At 37.4% G+C, this 20,869-nt stretch overlaps 2 protein-coding genes across 2 annotated transcripts; one reads left to right on the forward strand and one right to left on the reverse strand.

The window, feature by feature from the left end:
* Positions 1-769: 769 nt before the first annotated feature.
* LOC132312186 (uncharacterized) lies at positions 770-18,043 on the reverse strand. The gene is made up of 5 exons (XM_059810450.1): positions 17,774-18,043; positions 10,130-10,286; positions 2,820-2,870; positions 2,362-2,454; positions 770-1,187 (listed from the first exon to the last, which is right to left on the reverse strand). The coding sequence occupies exons 1-5, from the start codon at positions 17,917-17,919 to the stop codon at positions 1,128-1,130; spliced, it is 507 nt and encodes a 168-aa protein (XP_059666433.1). The 5' UTR covers positions 17,920-18,043; the 3' UTR covers positions 770-1,127.
* Positions 17,996-20,198, forward strand: LOC132314385 (uncharacterized). The gene is made up of 4 exons (XM_059813258.1): positions 17,996-18,209; positions 19,124-19,319; positions 19,598-19,823; positions 19,932-20,198. Exons 1-4 carry the CDS (start codon positions 17,996-17,998, stop codon positions 20,196-20,198), a joined length of 903 nt encoding a protein of 300 aa, XP_059669241.1.
* Positions 20,199-20,869: the final 671 nt, after the last annotated feature.

Raw genomic sequence — 20,869 nt, forward strand, 5'->3', positions numbered from 1 at the left:
TGACTTGTTGAAAGCATTAGATCATCCAAATGGACAACAATAAGATAGCACCGTCACACTCAAATTTATTGTCTGTAGTCTTGAAACTCCGAGTCTACTCTATTTTTCATTAAGACATGGCCTATTATTGTGGACAAGGATCCTCTCCAAGAAAAGAGAGGTCCTGCACACCCATCAATCATTGATATGGCATCATTAGTGGAAAAATTCAATCCAATGGTTGGTGAGTGTACATAACCTCTCCTTTTAAAAGAGGTTGTAGGACCAAAGCCATCAATCTTATTTCATTCACTCTCTCCTATACTCATTGCTACTAGAACCATATTATTGGTCTCACCTACATATCTACCATTTTATATTACTCTCTGTAAAACTGACTGCTCTCAAAATTACATTCTTGTGTTTGGCATTCAATGTTTTTATTACATCAAACAATAAACCAAACAATACCCGAGACATTCCATGTCCTTTCTCTCAAGTAAGAGTCTATTATGCACATTCCACACAAATGTGTACACACTCGCATGGATCTCACTTGCATTGTCACTTGTGATGAGTAAATAAGTAAAATTTTTGTAAACATCTCAGATCAAAGTGCTCAAACACATGGAATGAGCCATGCTCATAATAGTTGAGTAGGTTGTATAGGTTTTTTCTGGACTAATGTTAATGTGAACTTGTTCTACATTAAAAAACTTCAGGACAAAAATGACGAAACAGAAACATAAATGAAGAAGTGCCACATTTGGATCTGTTGTACCCTCCCTCGTTCTGTAAAACGTTTGAAAGCAGATAAAATCAATTGCATTTATCAGAAAGTATAAACAATGGTAATTTTGGAAGCCCTTGCTTCCTCTGAATGTTGAATTGGCAGAAAAATGGAACATACAAAAAAATCAAGCAGCCTTGACAAACTATGATACACACAGAAAGCATTAGAAGCAACACTTGAAATAAAGTACAACTAAACAAGCTTTCAGTAATCAGAACCTCAATTCTCAGTTTATCGCCTTTTCTTCTGATTCTTCTTTGTATGAAAAATAATGATGCGGTTGCTACCATAAAAAAGCTGAGAAGCCTCCTTAATGTTTGGTGGTGGAAGAGCAGTAAATTGGCATACCATCCCATTAATTGGAGTTTTTCATGAGGTATGCTACTGAACATCCCAATAAAGCTCCTGCACCGACCTACACCAATCTCAATGGAACAAAGATTTTCCAGTAAATATAAAGGAATTTGAAAATAACATTAATTTTTGTAGATCAGGAGAATTCCTCAAGGGACACAACAAAAATGAACCACTGCAACATTCATTTAAATATTATTACTTATAATCAAGATTTATTAAGATTGTGCACGCAATAACTTCAGTGACTAATGACTTGTCATCAAACAATGCAACTCCTTTAAAAAGCAAGGGCATAAAAGAATAAAATCATGACATTCCTTTTTCCTCCTCAAGCAAACAAAAAAGATGGATCCTTCCTTACCCTAGGAATAGCTTCTCCATCTCTCCTCCCGTTCACTCCTTCCGATTTCAATCCCTCATATACCAAAAAGAGCACAAGTGACGTACAACTTCAAGCAAATCTTGTATTTTGAACAAAAGGAAGAGCAATATTAAGCGACTCATTAAAAAGAGCATGTGCAAACCGCTCAAAAGGAGAAGGTAAAATAGGCCTTCTTTATACAGAAAGATCAATTAACATCTATCGCATTGTTAACTTCACCAGTTTTTCACTTTCAACAGAATGGACGTCTAATGAAGGAAAAATTAATCCACAGGCTATAAGCAATCATTGTTCCTCGAAGTGACTTCCTGCCACATCCTAATTATAATAGATTTTGAAATAACTCCAGAAATGTACATTATTAGCCTTTAATAAAGAATGTACAGATATCCCCCAAATTGCTTCTTTGATGAACAAGAATCCCATCATCAACTGCAATGATGTACTACCAATAAAATAGGCCTAGTTGGTATACTGCAGGAAACTTTATACTTCCATCACAAGAATCACTGCACTTAAAGAACTAGGAAAATATGTGCTACCAAATTATTTGACATCAACAGAAAGGACTTATGAAAACAGGTTCTATCACCTGACGTTTTATGTTACACCAGGTGCAAGGAGAGGCAATTCAAGACCAGAAAAGGAGGTACTAGTAATTAAGAATCCATCATCCAACAAGAAAGCAAATGTATAAAAATACATTCCAGCTACCAAGAAGATAATTAAATACAAGAACAAGCCTATAGATAACTCCAACATATGGAGATGAAATAATCTAATGGCAATGAGCCTCCAATTATTTAAGGACACAATAACATTTAATAGGACGAAAATGATTCCAAGGTACCTGAAGTGGAGTATGACCAAGTGAATCTCGTAGAGGCCTAACACAAGAAACAGGGTGTTCAGGAGGCAGCTCACACACAATTTGATTCAATATCTGCAAAAAAGCATAATGCATGATTATATTCTCAGAGAAAAAAAAAAAAAAGACACAACAGGGGAAAAAAAACATAGGTACATTCACATCTATTGCATTATTTAGATATAATATGCCTTTAATGTATTTTGGCAAAATTAAGTGGACCAGGTCTCCCCAAGAATTGCAAGGGAAGAACCAAAAACAAAAGTAATTAGGTCTTTAGGATGGAAGGGCAAAAAAAAAAAAAAAAAAACATAATCTTGGTGTGATCCTTTTTTCTTTCTTTACAAGCTTCTCCACCCTCCCAAGTATAGACTTGAATAAGCATTGGATTATAAAGGCAACTGAAAAGAAAGAAAAAGTATCAGGTAAAGAGGTGTTACTTCAGCTTGCCGACCTGCATGAAATCTAACACCAGTTGCGTCATACATTACCTGTGAGAAACACAAATTGTAAGTACATAGAAGCCACAAACTTCATATAAATGCATGTACAGTAGTTTGAAGTGTAGCCTACATAAAAACTATGAAGAGAACTGATACAACAATAAAGTCGCCCTGTACTGTCTTAAACATATTCTGCCTCCCATCATCCCATGAAATGAAGAGACAGTACCTAATAAATCTCAACAGAAATCCTCATTGGATCTGTTAGGTATATGAGTCATGTGTAGGCAATTTCATACTCAAAACATTGATTGTAACTTGTCAAAGTGTCATGAATCATATGAGCACAACAATCTAAGACAATGCAGACAGATTTGCCAAGACCATGAGGAGAAATTTGCATGCTCAATCACATATCTAGGGCACAGATAAATGACCTTAGAAATCCTACTTTGGATCTTGGAAAAGTTCAAAATATTTACTTAAACTTGTTTTTGATAAATAGATTTTCAAAATACTGATTTTTAGTAGGTTTTAAAATCAACTTTTTATTGAGAAATAGTAGGTGATCAACAGGTCGATCAATCAAAGGACTCTTTCATAGACTTTGATTGATAGATGGATCAACTGAATTTTTCCCAAAATCTTTTTATTTAAATCCAGTATGCTTCGATTGATCAAGCAGTTTGGCAGTATGTGTCGGTCGATGCCTTGATCGATCAATCCCTGTGGAGGTATAGTTTTGAAAACTCTCTTAAAATATATTTCTACAAGGATTCAACTTACCAAAACGTAAGGGCTACCTAATTTTGTTATAAATATGGAGTTATAGTCAGACTAGAGTATGGTTTTAAGCCTCTAATCATTTAGAGAGAAATTCCCAATTACTCGATCTAGGTTTTCTTAGACACCATCGTATGTGATTGAGCATTCATCAAGGAGGAATTTATCAGTATATCGAGGCATTCTAATACACAGATCAGAAATTTGAGTAGGAGGAAGGACAAGCATTGGAGAAGCAGCTTCGTGAAGAGTGAAGTTTGTTGATGGAACGGACGAACGGTCTAGAGACTTGAGTAGAAAGTTTGGTGTTGTAAGCTAGGGGTTCTAAGGTGAGGGAATGGTTAACCTAGTTGTAACTTCTTTCTCATGTAGTGAATTGTTCTTAACTGGATGAGGACCCAAGATTTTTCCTTGTTTAGAGTTTTCAACATAAAAGTCTGGTGTCGCTCTTATTGTACTTTTATGGATGCATGGTTATGTATGTGAAGGTTGGATTCGAAAAACAATAAGCATGACTACCAAAAGATTAACTGAAATTCAAAATTAATATCCCTAAGACCTATTCACTTGCCCTCTAGGTCTAATTCACCGCTCACATTTTTAACATATCAAAGCCTTGGCTAATTGTTCAACAATCTAATAAAAACTTATACTCCCTCCCAAACTACTTTGTGGAGAACCCTTGATACCTACTGACCTAAAACGTCATTTGCCCGTATATGTAGTATCCCAAGGATCAACATCTTAGATGTTTATGTCCTCTCTTAAATCAAGACTTTCAGGTTCATAATGCTCACCCAAACCATCCAATTTCAGTGTCTCAAAAATAAGACAATTTATTGAGGCTTGATGTAGGAAGACTATTCCAATTTTAATATGGTCCTCAGGAAGAGGAAAATGGTCCCAAGATGTAGGAAGACTATTCCAAGAAATATTCTCTATAAGAAAGGCGTTTATGATTTTAATGGACGCCCTATCTCAAGAAACACTTTACTATAAATAGTAGGAATCTCAGCTGCAAATTCTGGTGTAGTTAGAAAATTGTCATGAACAGTGTAGATTGGTGCTTTCATTAGCTGTATTTGTTCCACTACAGAGCAAAGCTCTACATTTCCAGAGAGAGAGTAAGACAGAAAAACAGACATCCAAACCGGACAAAAAGTACACCACAATTCCGGTCCTTCACTAAACAGTTTCATTGCATGATGCAAAACTTTGTAGGGATACCCCACCCATCTTATGTATCCTAGCACAAAAGGGTGGAATGAAACTCCCGGTTTGTTTGATGAGCCCGTGTAAATCAAACTGCTTGGTAGAGGACATAGAGGTGAGGCCTCAAATCTCCTTTCATATTACCGAGGGACTGGGCTTGGCTGGATTTTATTCCCTATCTTGAGAGTTAGTCATTTTTCCTATATATGAGATCAAACTTTTGAAATCGGATCTCGTTCACCAGAGCTAAAACCTAGTTCAGTCATTTTCCAGCTATATCATACTAAAGTTTCCCATTTCTCTTCGTCGTCAAGGGAGGGAACGGTCTAAACTGAAGAGACGTGGCGGGCATCTGGGAATTGTTGGTTTGACTTAACTGTTGTGCGAGAAAAGGTTTCGAAGGCAGAGGTTGAGGAATTTCTCACACAAGCGTAGATCAGTTTCAAGCTCATGGGCAAGGAATAGGAAATTGCATAGCTTTATTTCGAGATCAAAAAGAGAACTTCCCATTCCGTTTCACCAGCGACAGTGGTGACAATCTATTTTAAGACTTACGTTCGAACTTTCATCTAAGATTTGCTAAGGCACCCAGACAATAAAGAACCGTAGGGGCCGTAAAGCAGCGAATTACAAACAACTTTTTACTTTTGAAGTAATGATTCTCCCTTCTTATTTTGTTTGTATCTACATTGGTATGATGAGCATACCTGCCGAGGTAGTAGCGCGTGCTCTGCCTACTGCTAAAGAACTTGCTCTGATTTCCGGTTTTCTTTTTGATGTATGATGGTATTATCTACTGTTGGTGTTCAGGGGCTTCTGAGCCTTTCATGACGTGGGTTGGGTGTTTCGTTGTGCGGTCCCGGAAGCCTTTGTATTCGAGAGACTAAGATCTGGTTCTGCGTTCATTTTAGTTTCTACTTACTTCCATTCCATATTTTGTCTCTGGTTCCATTCATTTTGTCATGAAGGTTGTGGTCATGGGTGGGCTTTTCAGTAGCTCAATGGTAGAGCATGTCAGGAGTGACTGGTCGTAGGTTCAAATCCTACCTGAAAAACACCTACTTGTCTCGGTCTAGAAGGAAGCATCTGGCTCCCTCCCTCCCATAACTAAGGCCTTCTAACACGCAAGCTCATCCAAGCATTTTCACTACTTTTGCAGCTATATGAGACTCAAAGTTTTCAAAAATAGACATTGTCTCAGAGGGAAAACCCGGTTCATGACTTTTGTCGCTATATGAGATCGAACTTTCTCAATTCTTTGCTCGTCTTCTTAAGGAAAACAAGGGGGTTAGGCCGAAAACACCGGGTTTCTTCCACTTTTCGCGGAATCTTCTTAGCTAAAACAAGGTTGACTCATTTTGCTGCTGCTATATGAAATCAAACAAATGTTGTTTTCTCTCACTCACTAGAGCGAAAACAAGGTTGAAAGTTTTTGCAGCTATAGCTGACTAAACAAAGCAAAACTGGTCACCTCCCTTTGTATGTCTGGGAGTTCTGTTAGCTCTAATCCTGGCTTGGTTCACGGATAGCGTGGATCTTGGCTTGGCTGGCATGTTATTCCCTCCCCTAAATCAAACAACACTTCTATGGGAATTATAGCTAGCTGTAAGCCACCAGAGACCCACCTATAAGGGTTTGACCTATCTCTGCCTCAATCTAAGGTTTTGCAATCTTTTATAAGGCCATCTAATCACAATAATGCTGGTTTAGCTAAGAGGATGAGGCTCTTGTTTGAAACCATCTTGTCTTGACAGTAATCTCTATACCAACAATAAGCTTGTTCAATGGTCTGAAATTTCTGAAACTTGAAGGCTGTCGCAGCTTCTAATGTCATTCTAAGATCAGGACTTTGTTCCTCTTTATTTTTCTTAGAAGCAAAAGAAATCAAGCATTTGGCGAAGTCCCGTTCATGGAAATGCAAGACCCCAACTCTGTATATTCAACATTGGAAGTCCATGAACGCGGGTAGATAAAATTGATATCCTGCGTATGCTCTCGCAAGGGTCAATACAAATGATTCATACCTAGCTTGCTGCACCCGTTTAGGAAATTCTGTTAACAACGTGTCTAAGCTAACAAATTCCTTCACCCCTTTGTCATTGAAGTAACAGACCCTCAATTTTTCAGCTGCCACTTGTAGATTGACGTTGGCAAAACAACTATTCATAAGAAGAGCCTCTTCTTCTAAGAACGCCCGATTTAGATCAATGAAGTTCAAGACACCCTTGCATATTTGAAATGGTTCCGCCTGAAGTTGATTCAATACTGAGCACAAACGGGTAGGGTCATTGAACTTTATAAAGAAATCGCTCAAGCGAGTACTGGTTAAGAGCCTAAACCTATTATACATTTCGCCTGTCAGTGCACATAAATACCCGCCTGATATATCCTCAAAGGTTTTAGGAGCCTCTTCTTTATTAGAACTCCAAGGAATTGGTTCTACAACCATGGAAAGGTTTAGTTTAATTGGAAGTAGAGATAAGTCAAAGTTACACATAACAAAACAGTTCTTAATATAACCCTTCTTCTTAGACACCTCTAATCCCTTCAATTCCTCAGCATTTACTGTTTTAAGTGTGATCAAGTTTTTTTCAACTAGGAACTCTACCAAGGCTACCCTGATCGTATAATCTGTCCTCCTCACATTCTTCTTCTTCTTCTCTTTGTTTAAAGAGTCCTTGTGCTTTTCTTTGCCATAAGAATATCAGCTTGCACTAACAGCATAATCTATCTGAGCAATCAAAGTGGCAACCCTCACGAGTGAAGGCTCCTATAGTACATGAAAGACTGCCCCCATAACATAAATAATGATAGCTTCTAAAGTATATGGCCCCAAAACATGAATCAGACTAAAATCTTGCTCCGTTAGACCCTTCTTCTGATTTAGATAAACCTTAGCCGTGACCATATTTTTCCCTATTAGTAGATTGATCAAGACGGAAAATGTTTTAAAGATACTGGTTTCATCAAACATTGTCGTCATGTTTTCTATTTTTAATTGTAAATCACGCTAGTGCAAGTCACTATAATTTAAAGGAGACCCTTTTTTCTTTGTTTCCAACAATAAATGAATCACCCCTGTTGATATAGACTTCTACTAGAAGCCTTAACAGAGGCGCCCCCATAAATCCTCTTCTGGAAATATTTCCAAAATCCATTAATACATTCATTCCTAACCTCTATATATTTTTGAAAACTTTGAGTCGAGATTCATTTATTTTTGAAAACATTTGAGTCTCAAATAGCTGCAGAAGTAGTGAAAATGTTTGGATGAGCTTGCGTGTTAGAAGGCCTTAGTTGTGGGAGAGAGGAAGCCGGAGGCTTCCTTCTAGATCGAAACAAGTAGGTTTTTCCAGGAAGGATTTGAACCTAAGACCAGTCACTCCTGACATGCTCTACCACTGAGCTACTGAAAAGCCCACCCACAATCACAACCTTCATGACAAAATGAATGGAACCAGAGACAACATGGAATGGAAGTAAGTAGAAACTAAAATGCACAACGCAAAACCAGATCTCAGTCCCCGGATACACAGGCTTCCAGGACCGCACAACGAAGCACCCAACCCACGTCATGAAAGGCTCAGAAGCCCCTGAACACCATCAATAGAAAATACCATCATACAACAAAAAGAATACTGGAAATCAGAGCAAGTTCTTCAGCAGTAGGCAATGTTAAATTTATAAAATAGGATGATGCATATAGAGAAAGATTAACAACACCAGCATATACATGGTTCGGCACTAAGGCCTACATCCATGGATCAAGAGCCACTGAGGCTACATTTCTTGATACGTTTACATTGTATTGATACACAATATATAGGAAATAAAGTTGACAAAAGGAAAAAAATCAAGGAGAAAAGAAAAGAAAATGAATATAATATATATGTATAATATATATAATATATTATACATATATATAAGGAAAGAAGGGAGAAGGAAACAGAATATAATATTATAATATATTATACATATATATAAGGAAAGAAGGGAGAAGGAAACAGGATATAATACATATATATAATATATATTTCAATAGGCAGAGCACGCGCTACTACCTCGGCAGGTATGTTCATCATACCAATGTAGATACAAGCAAAATAAGGAGGGAGAATCATTACTTCAAAAGTAAAAAGTCGTTTGTCATTCGCTGCTCTACGGCCCGTACGCTTCTTTATTGTCCTGGGGCCTTACCTAAGGTCATGAGCCATAGCAAATCTTAAATGAAAGTTCGAACATAAGTCTTAGAATAGATTGTCACCAAGGTCGCTGGTGAAACGAAATGGGAAGTTCCCTTTTTGATCTCGAAATGAAGATATGGAATTTCCTATTCCTTACCCATGAGCTTGAAACTGATCTACACTTGTGTGAGAAATTCCTCAACCTCTGCCTTCGAAACCTCTTCTCGCGCAACAGTCAAGTCAAACCAACAATTCCTAGACACCCGCCACCTCTCTTCAGTTCAGACCGTTACATCCCTTGACGAAGAAGAGAAATGGAAAACTTTAGTCCGATATAGCTAGAAAATGACTGAACCAGGTTTTAGCTCTGGTGAGCGAGATCCGATATCAAAAGTTTGATCTCATATATAGGGAAAATGACTAACTCTCAAGATAGGGAATAACAAGCCAACCAAGCCCAGTCCCTCGGTAATATGAAAGGAGATTTGAGGCCTCACCTCTACGTCCTTTACCAAGCAGTCTGATTTACACGGGCTCATTAAACAAACCAGGAGTTTCATTCCACCCTTTTGCGCTAGGATACATAAGATGGGTGGGGTATCCCTACAAGGTTTTGCATCATGCAATAAAACCGTTTAGTGAATGACCGGAATTGTGGTGTACTTTTTGTCTGGTACGGGTGCTGTTTTTCTCTCTTACTCTCTCCGGAAATGTAGATCTTTGCTCAATACCCTTCCGGCTTTGTGCTTTAGTTAATACCCTTAAGCCCCTCATTTTCGTTTTTAGAGAACTTTCCCGTTTAATGGAATGGAAGTAAGTAGAAATTAAATCCACTCATGAACAATGTCTCTCGCTTATTACAAGGGTATATTCTTTGATGAACAAATCTTACTCGATAGAAGTTCTTAATCAGAACTCTCTTATGTTAAACACCAAAAAGAGAAAAGGCGAGAAATTGGTAACCTAATAATATCTTCAGTTCTAAACAAAAAAAGATTATGAAAGAGAAGAAATTTTAACATCAGCTTAATTTGATCTTCCATGCTTTTTCATTATATGGGTAAAAATAAGAATAAGAAAATGTGACAATGCAAAAGAATGAAGAAGACCTGGTGACGAAATACATACAACACATGCCAAAACCACTGAAATGGCAAATGCAGATCCTCCAACTCCTTCTTGTAAACCAATTGCCATCGCAAGAGCTGTAACAGTTGCTGAATGTGATGATGGCATGCCACCTGAATTAAACATCATTCTAGAATCCCATCTCCTCTCCTTGAACCTGCACATCTAGGAGGAAATATTGAATGAACCAAGCAAGTAATATAAAGAATAAATAGAAAACAATAAAGAACAAAAAGATATTGCATGCTGCACAGAAAGTTGTAAAATGCTTTATTTTCTTTTTTAGTGTTTTTTTAATCAACCAAGAGTTATAACTTCTGACTTGGGACACATAATGTTACTCCAATCATTTGAACATGTATAAAAAATAATAATAATAAAAATAAAAAAAAGTTGTGACATGTTTTTCTTGTCTTTTTTTGTTCAACTAGAGAGCTATAGCATGTAAAAAATAACAAAACAAGCTCGCTTCAGAAAAACTCGACACGCCATAGAATTTCAATCTATAGAAGAAGAGGCGAAGAACAAGGACTAGAAGTACATAATATGTAAATATATTCATACTTGCACTTGAAAAAGGTTTTTTACTACCCCCCCTTCCAAAAAAAAAAAAATTAGAAGGTATTTTTTACGTGGGCCTTCATGCTAGAAGGTATAGGAGGATGGCGCCTTTGTGCCTTTGGTGGTGTTTGTGGAGGGAGCGTAATAGAAGAGCCTTTGAAGGAGAGGAGTTTTCAATTGCTGCTCTCAAGTCTTCTGTTATTTACTTTCTTTCTTTTTGGGGTTCGGGTAGATCTTGTTGTCATCCTGAGTATTCGATCGATTTTCTGTCTTCTCTGGCACGTTAGGGCCCTTGTTTGTTTCTTATCTGTTTCTGTATGTGGGACGCATTCAACAGGCCTGTTGAACGCTTTTTTCTTAATTGAATTTATTTATCAAAAAAAAAAAAAAAAATTTACTTCTACCAATGATCCTCAATTTCAAATCAATATTTAATTGTTCCCGTCATAGTTATATCTTATGAACATATACCACACACCAAAAGTAATATCTTCCCCCATCCAAACTTGCCCACAATTAATTTTATGTTGATTTTTTCAGTAAGGTCCTCAACAGAATATCAAAACTACATCCAGATAGGCTAACTTGCTGTAACAAACTACCCAAATAAGTTAGTTGAGACAGTTTAATTTAACAACACATGCACTTGTCATGCTTCCCCACCCGTGGCAAGTGTGAACACCTATATGTGTATGCATGTATATATTTGTACGCATGTGTGTGTTTGTGAGCATTTTGTGTGTGTGCATGTGTATTCTTTAGTACACTAATTTTACAAATTAATTGACAGAAAAACCCAAATATAATTAAGTTCTTACACATCTTTAGCCTAAAATTTAGTTGAGAAAGTTTAATTCAACAACACGTGCACTTGTCCTGCTTCCCCACCTGTGGCAAGTGTGAACACCTATATGTGTATACATGTATATATTTGTACGCATGTGTATGTTTGTGAGCATTTTGTGTGTGTGCATGTGTATTCTTTAGTACACTAATTTTACAAATTAATTGACAGAAAAACCAAAATATAATTAAGTTCTTTTTTTTTTTTTGATAAGTAAAAATAATATAAGAAAAGGTGTTCAAAAGGGGAACGCGTCCCAATTACAAGAGTGGGACCAGGACTAAGGCCCCAACGAATCCAAGAAAGTACTTAAATCATCCGAAGAAGAACAAAAACTTCTCTTCACATAATTGAAAAGAGAGCGAAGAATGTAAAGTTTGACCATTGCCGTAGGCGACTCTTTCCCTTCGAACATTCTGCTATTTCTCTCCTTCCAGATGCACCACCATACACAATGAGGTACAATTCTCCAGAAATAGCGGACATCTCTTCTCACCCGACATCCTCTCCAAACATGAATTAATTCCTTAGTAGATTGTGGCATAACCCAACACATGCCAAACAACCCAACAATAAGATTCCAACAATCGGTCGCTAGAGGGCAATGCAAAAGGAGGTGATCAACGGACTCTTCAATATCCTTGCATAGACAACACCGATTAACAATATAATTACCCCTTTTTCTCAAGTTATCAACTGTCAAAATCTTTCCCCTCATAGCAGTCCAAACAAGAAAGCCACTCTAGTTGGAGCCATAGACCGCCAAATGGTTTTCCATGGGAATTCTCGATTAACAAAATTAGACAAACATAAGAACAAGGATCTAACTTCAAAACGACCGTGGGAAGAAGGAACCCAAATCAAAACATCATTATCTCTACCAACGCCCTCCTGCCGATACAAGAGATCCAGAAAAACACATACCTCGTCCATCTCCCAGTCCTGAAGAGAGCGCCGAAAATGCACATCCCACGTAATCCCACTGCTATCAAGCCAATAACAATCAACTACGTAGGCGTGTTTATCAACAGCAATACTGAATAATCTAGGAAATGTACGAGAAAGTGGCTGATCCCCACACCAAAGATCATCCCAAAACCGAATACGACGACCATCACGGAGTTTGAATCTAATATGGGCAGAAAAAGCATCCCATCCCTTCCGAATAGCTTTCCACATCCCGACTCCTCCCGCGAGGGTAACTGGACGTGTAGACCAACCTCCAGCCTCGTCCCCAAACCGACAAGATACTAGCCTGCGCCATGGACGATGTCTTTCCCTCCCATATCTCCATAACCATTTACCCAAGAGAGCTTGATTGAAAGGAACTAAACGTCTTATTCCAAGTCCACCCAATTTCACAGGCTTACAAACGTCCTCCCATTTGACAAGGTGGTACTTGAATTCATCGCCCTTTCCTCCCCATAGGAAATCCCTTTGAATTTTTTCAATCCTATCTACAACGGAACAAGGAATTTGGAACATAGAAAGAAAATAAGTGGGAAGGCTCGATAACGTACTTTTGATAAGAGTAACTTTACCCCCCTTTGACAAGTATTGCTTCTTCCAGCCTACCAACTCTTCGCATACCTATCAATCACGGAATCCCAACCCCCCACTAACCTGCAGAAACCCCTAGGGGTAAGCCCAAATAAGGAATAGGGAAAGAACTCACTCTGCATCCAAGGACTGCAGCTAAAGAGAAAATGTCCTGAACATTCCCTACTGGGACAAGCTCACTCTTAGCCACATTGACCTTAAGCCCGGAAACTGCCTGAAAGCAAGTCAAGATACACCTCAAGTATCGAAGTTGAGACACATCAGCATCACATAAAACCAGGGTATCATCAGCAAAGAGTAAATGAGAAATCTCCATCTGATGGTCTAAATCTCTACCCACCCTAAAACCTTTTATAAAACCAAGGTCTTCTGCCCTGCGCATAAGTCTGCTTAAGCCCTCCATAACAAGAAGAAAAAGGAAAGATGACAAAGGGTCACCTTGTCTTATACCCCGAGAGCAACCAAAGAAACCAACGGGAGAACCATTCACAAGAACTGAAAACTTGACAAACGAAAGACAAGTCTCAATCCACTTCCTCCATTTACTTCCAAACCCCATTCTTTGTAACAAATAGAGTAGGAAATTCCAATTCACATGATCATATGCTTTCTCAATGTCAAATTTGTATAAAACTCCAGGAATACCACTCCGCAATCTGGAATCTACACATTCGCCAGCAATAAGAACTGAATCAAGAATTTGCCTACCGCCAACAAAGGCATTCTGGGAATCCGAGATGATCCCATCCATAACTTCCCTCATCCTTAAAGCAAACACCTTAGCAATAAGTTTGTAAATACAGCCCACCAAACTAATTGGACGGAAATCCTTTATATCTGAAGCGCCTCCCTTCTTTGGGATAAGGGCAATGAAAGAAGCATTAAGCGACTTCTCAAAGACGCCAAAAGAATGAAACTCCTGAAAAGTACTCATGTTATAATTAAGTTCTTACGCATCTTTAGCCTAAAAATTTTCACAATAGTGTTCTTTCTGTCAACATGTTCTTAATTTTTGCCCGCCTCACCCTCCTCCTTTGATCAAGGACAGAGCCAATGTAGGCTCTTGGGGGGGAGGGTTTGCATGTGCTCCCCGGGCCCCACCCCGTCCAATACATGTATATATATTTTTTTATGTGCATTTTTTATGATAAAATTGCCCCCCTTAAAATTTTCAAGTTATAAAATATCTCTTAACTTTTTTCTTTCTTTTCTCTTTTACTCTTCCATTTCCTTTGAGTCTCTTAAGAAAAAAAAGTTACTCCCCATCTTCATCAAACACTAATCTTTTCCCTAATTTTTTGTACGATGTATGTACTATGTACTACAACCTTTTTTTCTTTTCTTATTCCTTTTTTTTTTCTCATCTTCTTTTTTAAATTTATTACTGTAATTTTATGAATTCGGTGCATGTAATTTATATATTTGAATTTCTTTTTACAGTAATTTTTTGCGAATAATGACATACTATTTGAATCTTGGTTAATGCACCATTATTGCACTTCTATTTTCTAGATTATTGTCATGTTGCAGTGTTAGTTGTCATGTTAGTTGGGGAAAAAAATTTACTTTACCATGTTCAATATGCCTCTCCTGAAATAAATTCCCAATTTTGTCACTATTTCTATTGAGGTTATCATGCATCGCTAAATCTATTGAGGCTAATTAAAGAGGGCAGCTGCCCAATGTGGCATCATGAGACTATCATGCATCACTTTCAATGTGGTTTTTTTTTTTCTTGTTTGCCTTTTGATTTGAAAAATCTATATTTGTCATGTTAGTTGATTTCTTTTTTATCAAGTACACTGTGCCTCCCCCCGAGATCAAATCCTAGCTCCGTCCCTGGCTTTGATACCCCCATCTCAATTATTTCATGCAAAAAAGGAAAATTCTGTTTTTCAATGATCTAATAATAAATAATGAAGCATTCTAAAACCTATTACATTGAATTCCTGTAGTCTATTCCTATAGCCAAGGAGTTCTTTGAAGTGTTTTCTGAAAAACTACTTGATTTACCCAATACCCCCACAACCAGAAGTTCAGTTTTATCTATGTATAGCACCAATCTTTATTTCTCCTTATCATATGACAGCCATGAAACTTACGTAATTAAACAAAGAGTTTAGGAAATTCCAAGACGGGTCTATTCAACCTAGAACTTCTCTTTATGAAAAAGGATAGATCCATGAGACTGTGCAATTCAATTGAGTGACAGTAGAGAATAAATACCCCTATCTAAAATCAATGATTTGTTTGACCAACGAAGGAAGGGGAATAATTTTTTTTTTTTTTTTTTTTTTCCAAAATTAGATTTGCAATCAAGAGACAATGGGTTGAGGGTGAATAGAGTGACATACCCAAGACTTTTGTTCAGACTTACTACGCCACATTGAATTTTAGGTCTTGCCATTCATGTGGTGTTTGTGGATGATATTCTCATACATTCTCGAACAGGGGAGGAGCATATGTAATATCTACAGATAGCCTTTTGCAAAGGGAGCATAGTTTGCATGTGAAACTAAGTAACTATAAGTTTTGGATATTTGAAGATTTTTAGAATTTATGGCATGAAAGGGACTGTGTTTATGTGGACCCTTCAAAAGTTTATTTGTGGTGAAGAACTCCGCAAGTTCCATTTGGTTAAATCAAGATTTATCTGGGCAAATGAACTCTTCGAGGTTCAAATGATTATCCCGAGGTTTATCTGTGGGAGAAGAACTACTCGAGATTTATCTGTGGGAGAAGAACCACTCGAGGTTTAGATGGCAGACTTAAGGTTTATCTATAAAAAAAAAGAATTCTCCCAGTTTTTTTTTTTTTTATTGACATGAGGTTTATCTGTGGGGAAAACTCATCAAGGTTTGGATGGTTGACGTGAGGTTTATCTGTGAAGATTGTGATGAAGAACTCCTCGAGGTTTGGATGATTGATTTGAGGATTATCTGTGAGGAAACACTAATCAAGGTTTATTTGTAGAGAGAAATTTCCTGAGGTTTATTCGATTGACTCAAGGCTTATCTGTGGAGAAAACTCCTCGTAGTTTGGATGGTTTAATCGAGGTTTATCTATGGGATATAACTCCTTGAGGATCGTTTGATTGACTCGAGGATTTTCTGTGGGGAAAAACATGAGGTTTGCATTGTCTTGGTAAGATGACGTGGAGCATGCCACGTGGAATATGTTCAAATGAAGAAATCCTCGTGATTTGGATGGTTGACTTGAGGTTTATCGATGGGGAAGAACTCCTCAAGGATCATTTGATTCACTCGAGGTTAATGTCTGGGGAGGAATCCTCAAGGTTTGGATGGTTGATTCAAGATTTATCAGTAATAAAGAACTCCTTGAGGTTTTGATGATTGACTCGAGGATTATCTATGAGGAATAACCCCTCAAGGTTAATTTGGAGAGAAGAATTCCCTGAGGTTTGTCTGTGGAGAATAACTCGTCATGATTTGGATAGTTGATTTGAGGTTTGTCTATGGGAAAGAACTCCTAGAGGATCTTTTGGTTGACTCGAGGATTATATGTGGGAAAAAAAAAAAAAACAGTTGAGGTTTGCATTGTCTTGGTTTGTTAGATGAAGTGGTGCATTCCACGTGGATTATGTTCAAATGTTGATCATTTGAATTTGAGGGACCTTTGTTTATGACATGGGATGGTGCGTGAGCCACACCCACAATACATTGCACTGGGTTGCTTTAGAAATATGCAACAGTTTGCATGAATTTTTTTTTTGGTGAGACAAATTGAAGAACTTTTAAACTGAAAACAACATCAAAAGTAATTGAAATTTTACATATATCCAGAGTCTACTTTTTGGATTGGTAAATTGAGTCTCATTTTGTTCAGAATGGAATTTATAATGATTCTTACAAACAAGGAAAGTCAGTATTGTTTCAGAATTCCCAGAATTCAAAGTACAACTTTGTTGTATATTTAAAAATTCTAGATGATAAATTTTTTTGTTTTCATGAAATTCTCGAATGATGTCTAAACTCCTAAAGAGTTTTGTCTTACATAAATGGAGGTAGGTAGATTAATCATATATTACGCTGGCAAAATTGAGAAATTAAGCACATTATTAGGAACAAACACTCAAATAATCACCACTAAAGAATGAGATAGTTTCCAGGTTTGGGGCATCACACATATAATAGATTGGTATGTATGACATTGCCATATCTCAATCACATCACCTCCAAATTAATCATAAACAATCCCATGCTTGGGAAACAATAAAGGGTTCAGGTTAAAAAGGCTCTCTTACTCATTAATGGTATCAATTTCATCAACAAGAACAAAGCATTATGGGTTGTTCTACATTACTTGGAAAGGTTTAGATAACACTAGTGTGATGGTTGAAAGTAATCATAGTTGAAGCAGAAACACTAGGAAACTTGATGTATAAGAATTCAACAACCACAACACGGTTAACATGAATCAAAACCGCATTAACACCTCATGTTTAAAACTACAATTCCTTATCACAATTAGCTAAATTTAGCAACTAAGTAAGCCAAATCAAGACAGAAAACCACAAATTTCACCATGCACACTACTGCACACATAACAAAAAAAATTAAAAATGGCGGAATCAAGATTTCGAAATCAAATTCATCTAAAATAGCATTCTTTCTACGACGAAGCAAATTAAACAAAAGAGAGAGAGAAAGAGGTCATACCAGGCGGTAAAGAGTTTGAAAAACTGAGCAAGCGAGAAGGAGAGGAAAGCAGAGAGAAGAGGGAGGTTGGAAGGTACAATGGACGGTTCTAATAAATAGGATCGAAAGCTCGCCGATGCATCAGCGGCTGTGATCACCTCATCCATTGAAGAGAGAGAATCGAAATCCTTCCACAGTTGTTGAGAGAGAGAGAGAGAGCCTTTCAGTTTTGGGAGGAACAGAATGCAAACTGTGGATTGGCGAGTTGGGGAAGGGAGATGTCGGCGGAGAGAGTGCCAGACTGGCATTTCACCTCTACAGCTGGGGAAGTCAATTTTTACCGCCCGTCGGGGCCCCGCCCCGTTTCGCACCATTAATAACGGATATGAGAACATTTATTATACCGTTGGGGCGGACATGGATACAAATTTTGTACCCGTCGAGGGTCACGGAGCGGGTAAGGGTTCAATATACATATCCTAGGGGCCCCGCCCCGCCCCGCATATAACTATATTTAATATATATATATATATATATATATTAATAAGTTATTTTAGCGGCTTACCCAACCCATCTCTTACAATCCTAATTTGGGATGTAAACTTGGTATTAAATTTGCTTTTGTTTTGGTTATGGTGGAAGTTGGAGCTTAGAACTTCTTGTGATTTGGTTGTATTAAATTTTTATTTTTGTTTATTATATTCTTTGAATTATGTTATGTGCATGTTATTTTTTTTATTTTTGTTAGAATACATAATTTTATTTATGTTGTGTCATTCCTAGGCTTTGCACATTTAAATAGCAGGAGTTTAAGTTCCAAAAAGTGGGAGAAAAAAATTTGTTAGTGGGGCGGGCACGGGGGCACAGTATTTCCTAACGGGGCGGGGTTGGATATGAAAATTCAACCCGTCGCGGGTCTCGGGGCGGGCATGGACTTGACAAAAATTAAAAGGGGCGGGGCGGGGCGGGATTTAGGGAAACCCGCTCCAAACCCGCCCCGTTGCCATCCCTATCTACAGCCGATTCTCGGCTTGGTTTGAATTACAATTTTGCCCATGACAAGGCGGCCATCTGCACCATCCTCTCTGAATTTTGGCTTTCTAAATACGCCACATTAGCAATTCCAAGAGGCACGTCAGCAGTTTTCGCTCTCCAGAAATACGCACTTTCCAAATTTTGGCTCTCCAAAAAAAATAATAATAATAAATTAAAATTATTTTATTTTTAATTTTTTTTTAACTTTTCCTAAACGGCTATATTTGTAACAGCTATATTTTTAACGGCTATATTTGTAACGGATATATTTTTCTTCTTATATAATAAAACTCATTTTCTGAAAATCATCGCTATATTCATCTCTCTTTATTGTAGCAAAAATATCATCATCCATCTTTTTCAATTTCGAAATTCGAATGGCTTCGTCATCACAAGTTTTTCCTTTGGTAAAGTCTAATTATTCATCTTCCTCGTCATCATCTTCGGAAGATGATTCTTTTGGGGCGTTGATTCGACATGATCAAGACGAATTCTATAAGATTATGAATTCAACGAGGCCAAAGATGGTTAAGTAAGTATTTCAAATCCGTAAAAAGAAGCGGTACATTCATCATGACCGAGAAGGAAGCCACTATCAGCTAATGAAAGACTACTTCAACGAGAATTGCACATATCCACCAGAGTACTTTCACATGCGATTTAAGATGCGACGAGAACTTTTTCTTCGTATTCTCAATGATGTCAAAGCTTATGATGACTACTTTGTCCAAAAAAAAATGATGCGACTGGTCGTCTTGGGTTGTCTTCTATACAGAAGATAACAACTGTTGTTCGTATACTCGCATGTAGTTGTGCAATCGATCACTATGATGAGTATATTAAAATCGGCGAGAGCACTGCCATTAAATGCTTGAAGGCATTTTGTAATGCTATTGTTGCTGTGTATACAGAGGAGTATATGTGCCCACCCAACGAAGCCGACATAGCATGGCTGCTTGAAGAAGGGGAGCAAAGAGGATTTCCGGGTATGCTTGGTTCTATCGACTGTATGCACTGGGAGAGGAAGAATTGTCCAGTGGAGTGGTAAGGCACACATAGGGGACGATATGACAAGAATACTCTTATATTGGAAGTAGTTGTCTCACAAGATTTGTGGATCTGGCATGCATTATTCGGAATGCAGGGTTCACACAATGATATAAATGTATTGGATTATTCCTCGGTATTCAATGGTATCGTCAATGGCCAATTACCTCCGGTTAATTATGTAGTGAATGGACATCACTATGTAATGGGGTATTACTTATCTGATGGTATATACCCTAAGTGGACAACTTTGATGCAGACCATCCCGCACTCAACTACTACAAAAGAAAAATTATTTGCTCAGCGACAAGAGGCAACAAGGAAAGATATGGAACGGGCTTTTAGGGTATTGCAGATCAAGTGAGCAATAATGTAAGGACCAGTGCGTTGCTAGGAGAAAGATGACTTGTGCCTCATAATGAAAACGTGTATCATCCTTCACAATATGATCATTGAAGATGAACGTCACGCAAATGTTAGAAGATGGACTCCATCACCGGAGGATAGAATCCCAATTCCCACTTTAAGTCGATGCCCATCGGTTTTAGCGGCACACATATCCTCTCGCCAACTTTAGATTCGTAACAGAGAGACAAATATGCGGTTGAGGAATGATTTGATGAAAAATTTGTGGAACCGCTATGCTGACGAAGATGTTTAATTTATATTGCATTTTGTTTTATATTAAAATGTTATGACTTTTTGTGTATTAGTATTTTTATTTTGTAATGGTTTTTGAAGATTGGAATAAGAAAATAAGTATTACAAAATACTATTGGAATAAGTAGATGAATTTGTAATTATAATAATTTTTTTTTTTCAAAAAGTTAAAAAAAAATATATTTTAAAAAAAATTATAGCTGTTAAGGCATTATTTGTGTCAGCCAAACAGTACCTTAATGGCCAAATGCATTATTTATGGTACACATTTAAAATTTAAAGCAAAAAAAAAAAAAAAAAAAACAAATTTTAGGAGGGGGGGGGGGGGGGGGGAAGGCTTTTTAAATTTATTTTGGGTCCAAATAAAATTTATTT

Source organism: Cornus florida, unplaced genomic scaffold (genome assembly GCF_030987335.1).
Source record: "Cornus florida cultivar Cherokee Brave unplaced genomic scaffold, ASM3098733v1 CherokeeBrave_3.0.0_Hap2_Chr06, whole genome shotgun sequence".
Classification (NCBI taxonomy): Eukaryota; Viridiplantae; Streptophyta; class Magnoliopsida; order Cornales; family Cornaceae; genus Cornus; species Cornus florida.

Bases quoted from the DNA above. Each gene is read 5' to 3' on its own strand.
- LOC132312186 (XM_059810450.1), bottom strand. From the start codon at position 17,919: ATGGATGAGGTGATCACAGCCGCTGATGCATCGGCGAGCTTTCGATCC. The intron at 2,871-10,129 runs GTATGTATTTCG...TGTTTCTCACAG, and splicing joins CAGTGGTTTTGGCATGTGTT to GTAATGTATGACGCAACTGG. The intron at 1,188-2,361 runs GTACCTTGGAAT...AGATTGGTGTAG, and splicing joins TTGGTCATACTCCACTTCAG to GTCGGTGCAGGAGCTTTATT.
- LOC132314385 (XM_059813258.1), top strand. From the start codon at position 17,996: ATGCAAACTGTGGATTGGCGAGTTGGGGAAGGGAGATGTCGGCGGAGA. The intron at 18,210-19,123 runs GTAAGGGTTCAA...TCTTTATTGTAG, and splicing joins CGTCGAGGGTCACGGAGCGG to CAAAAATATCATCATCCATC. The intron at 19,320-19,597 runs GTAAGTATTTCA...ACTCGCATGTAG, and splicing joins ACGAGGCCAAAGATGGTTAA to TTGTGCAATCGATCACTATG.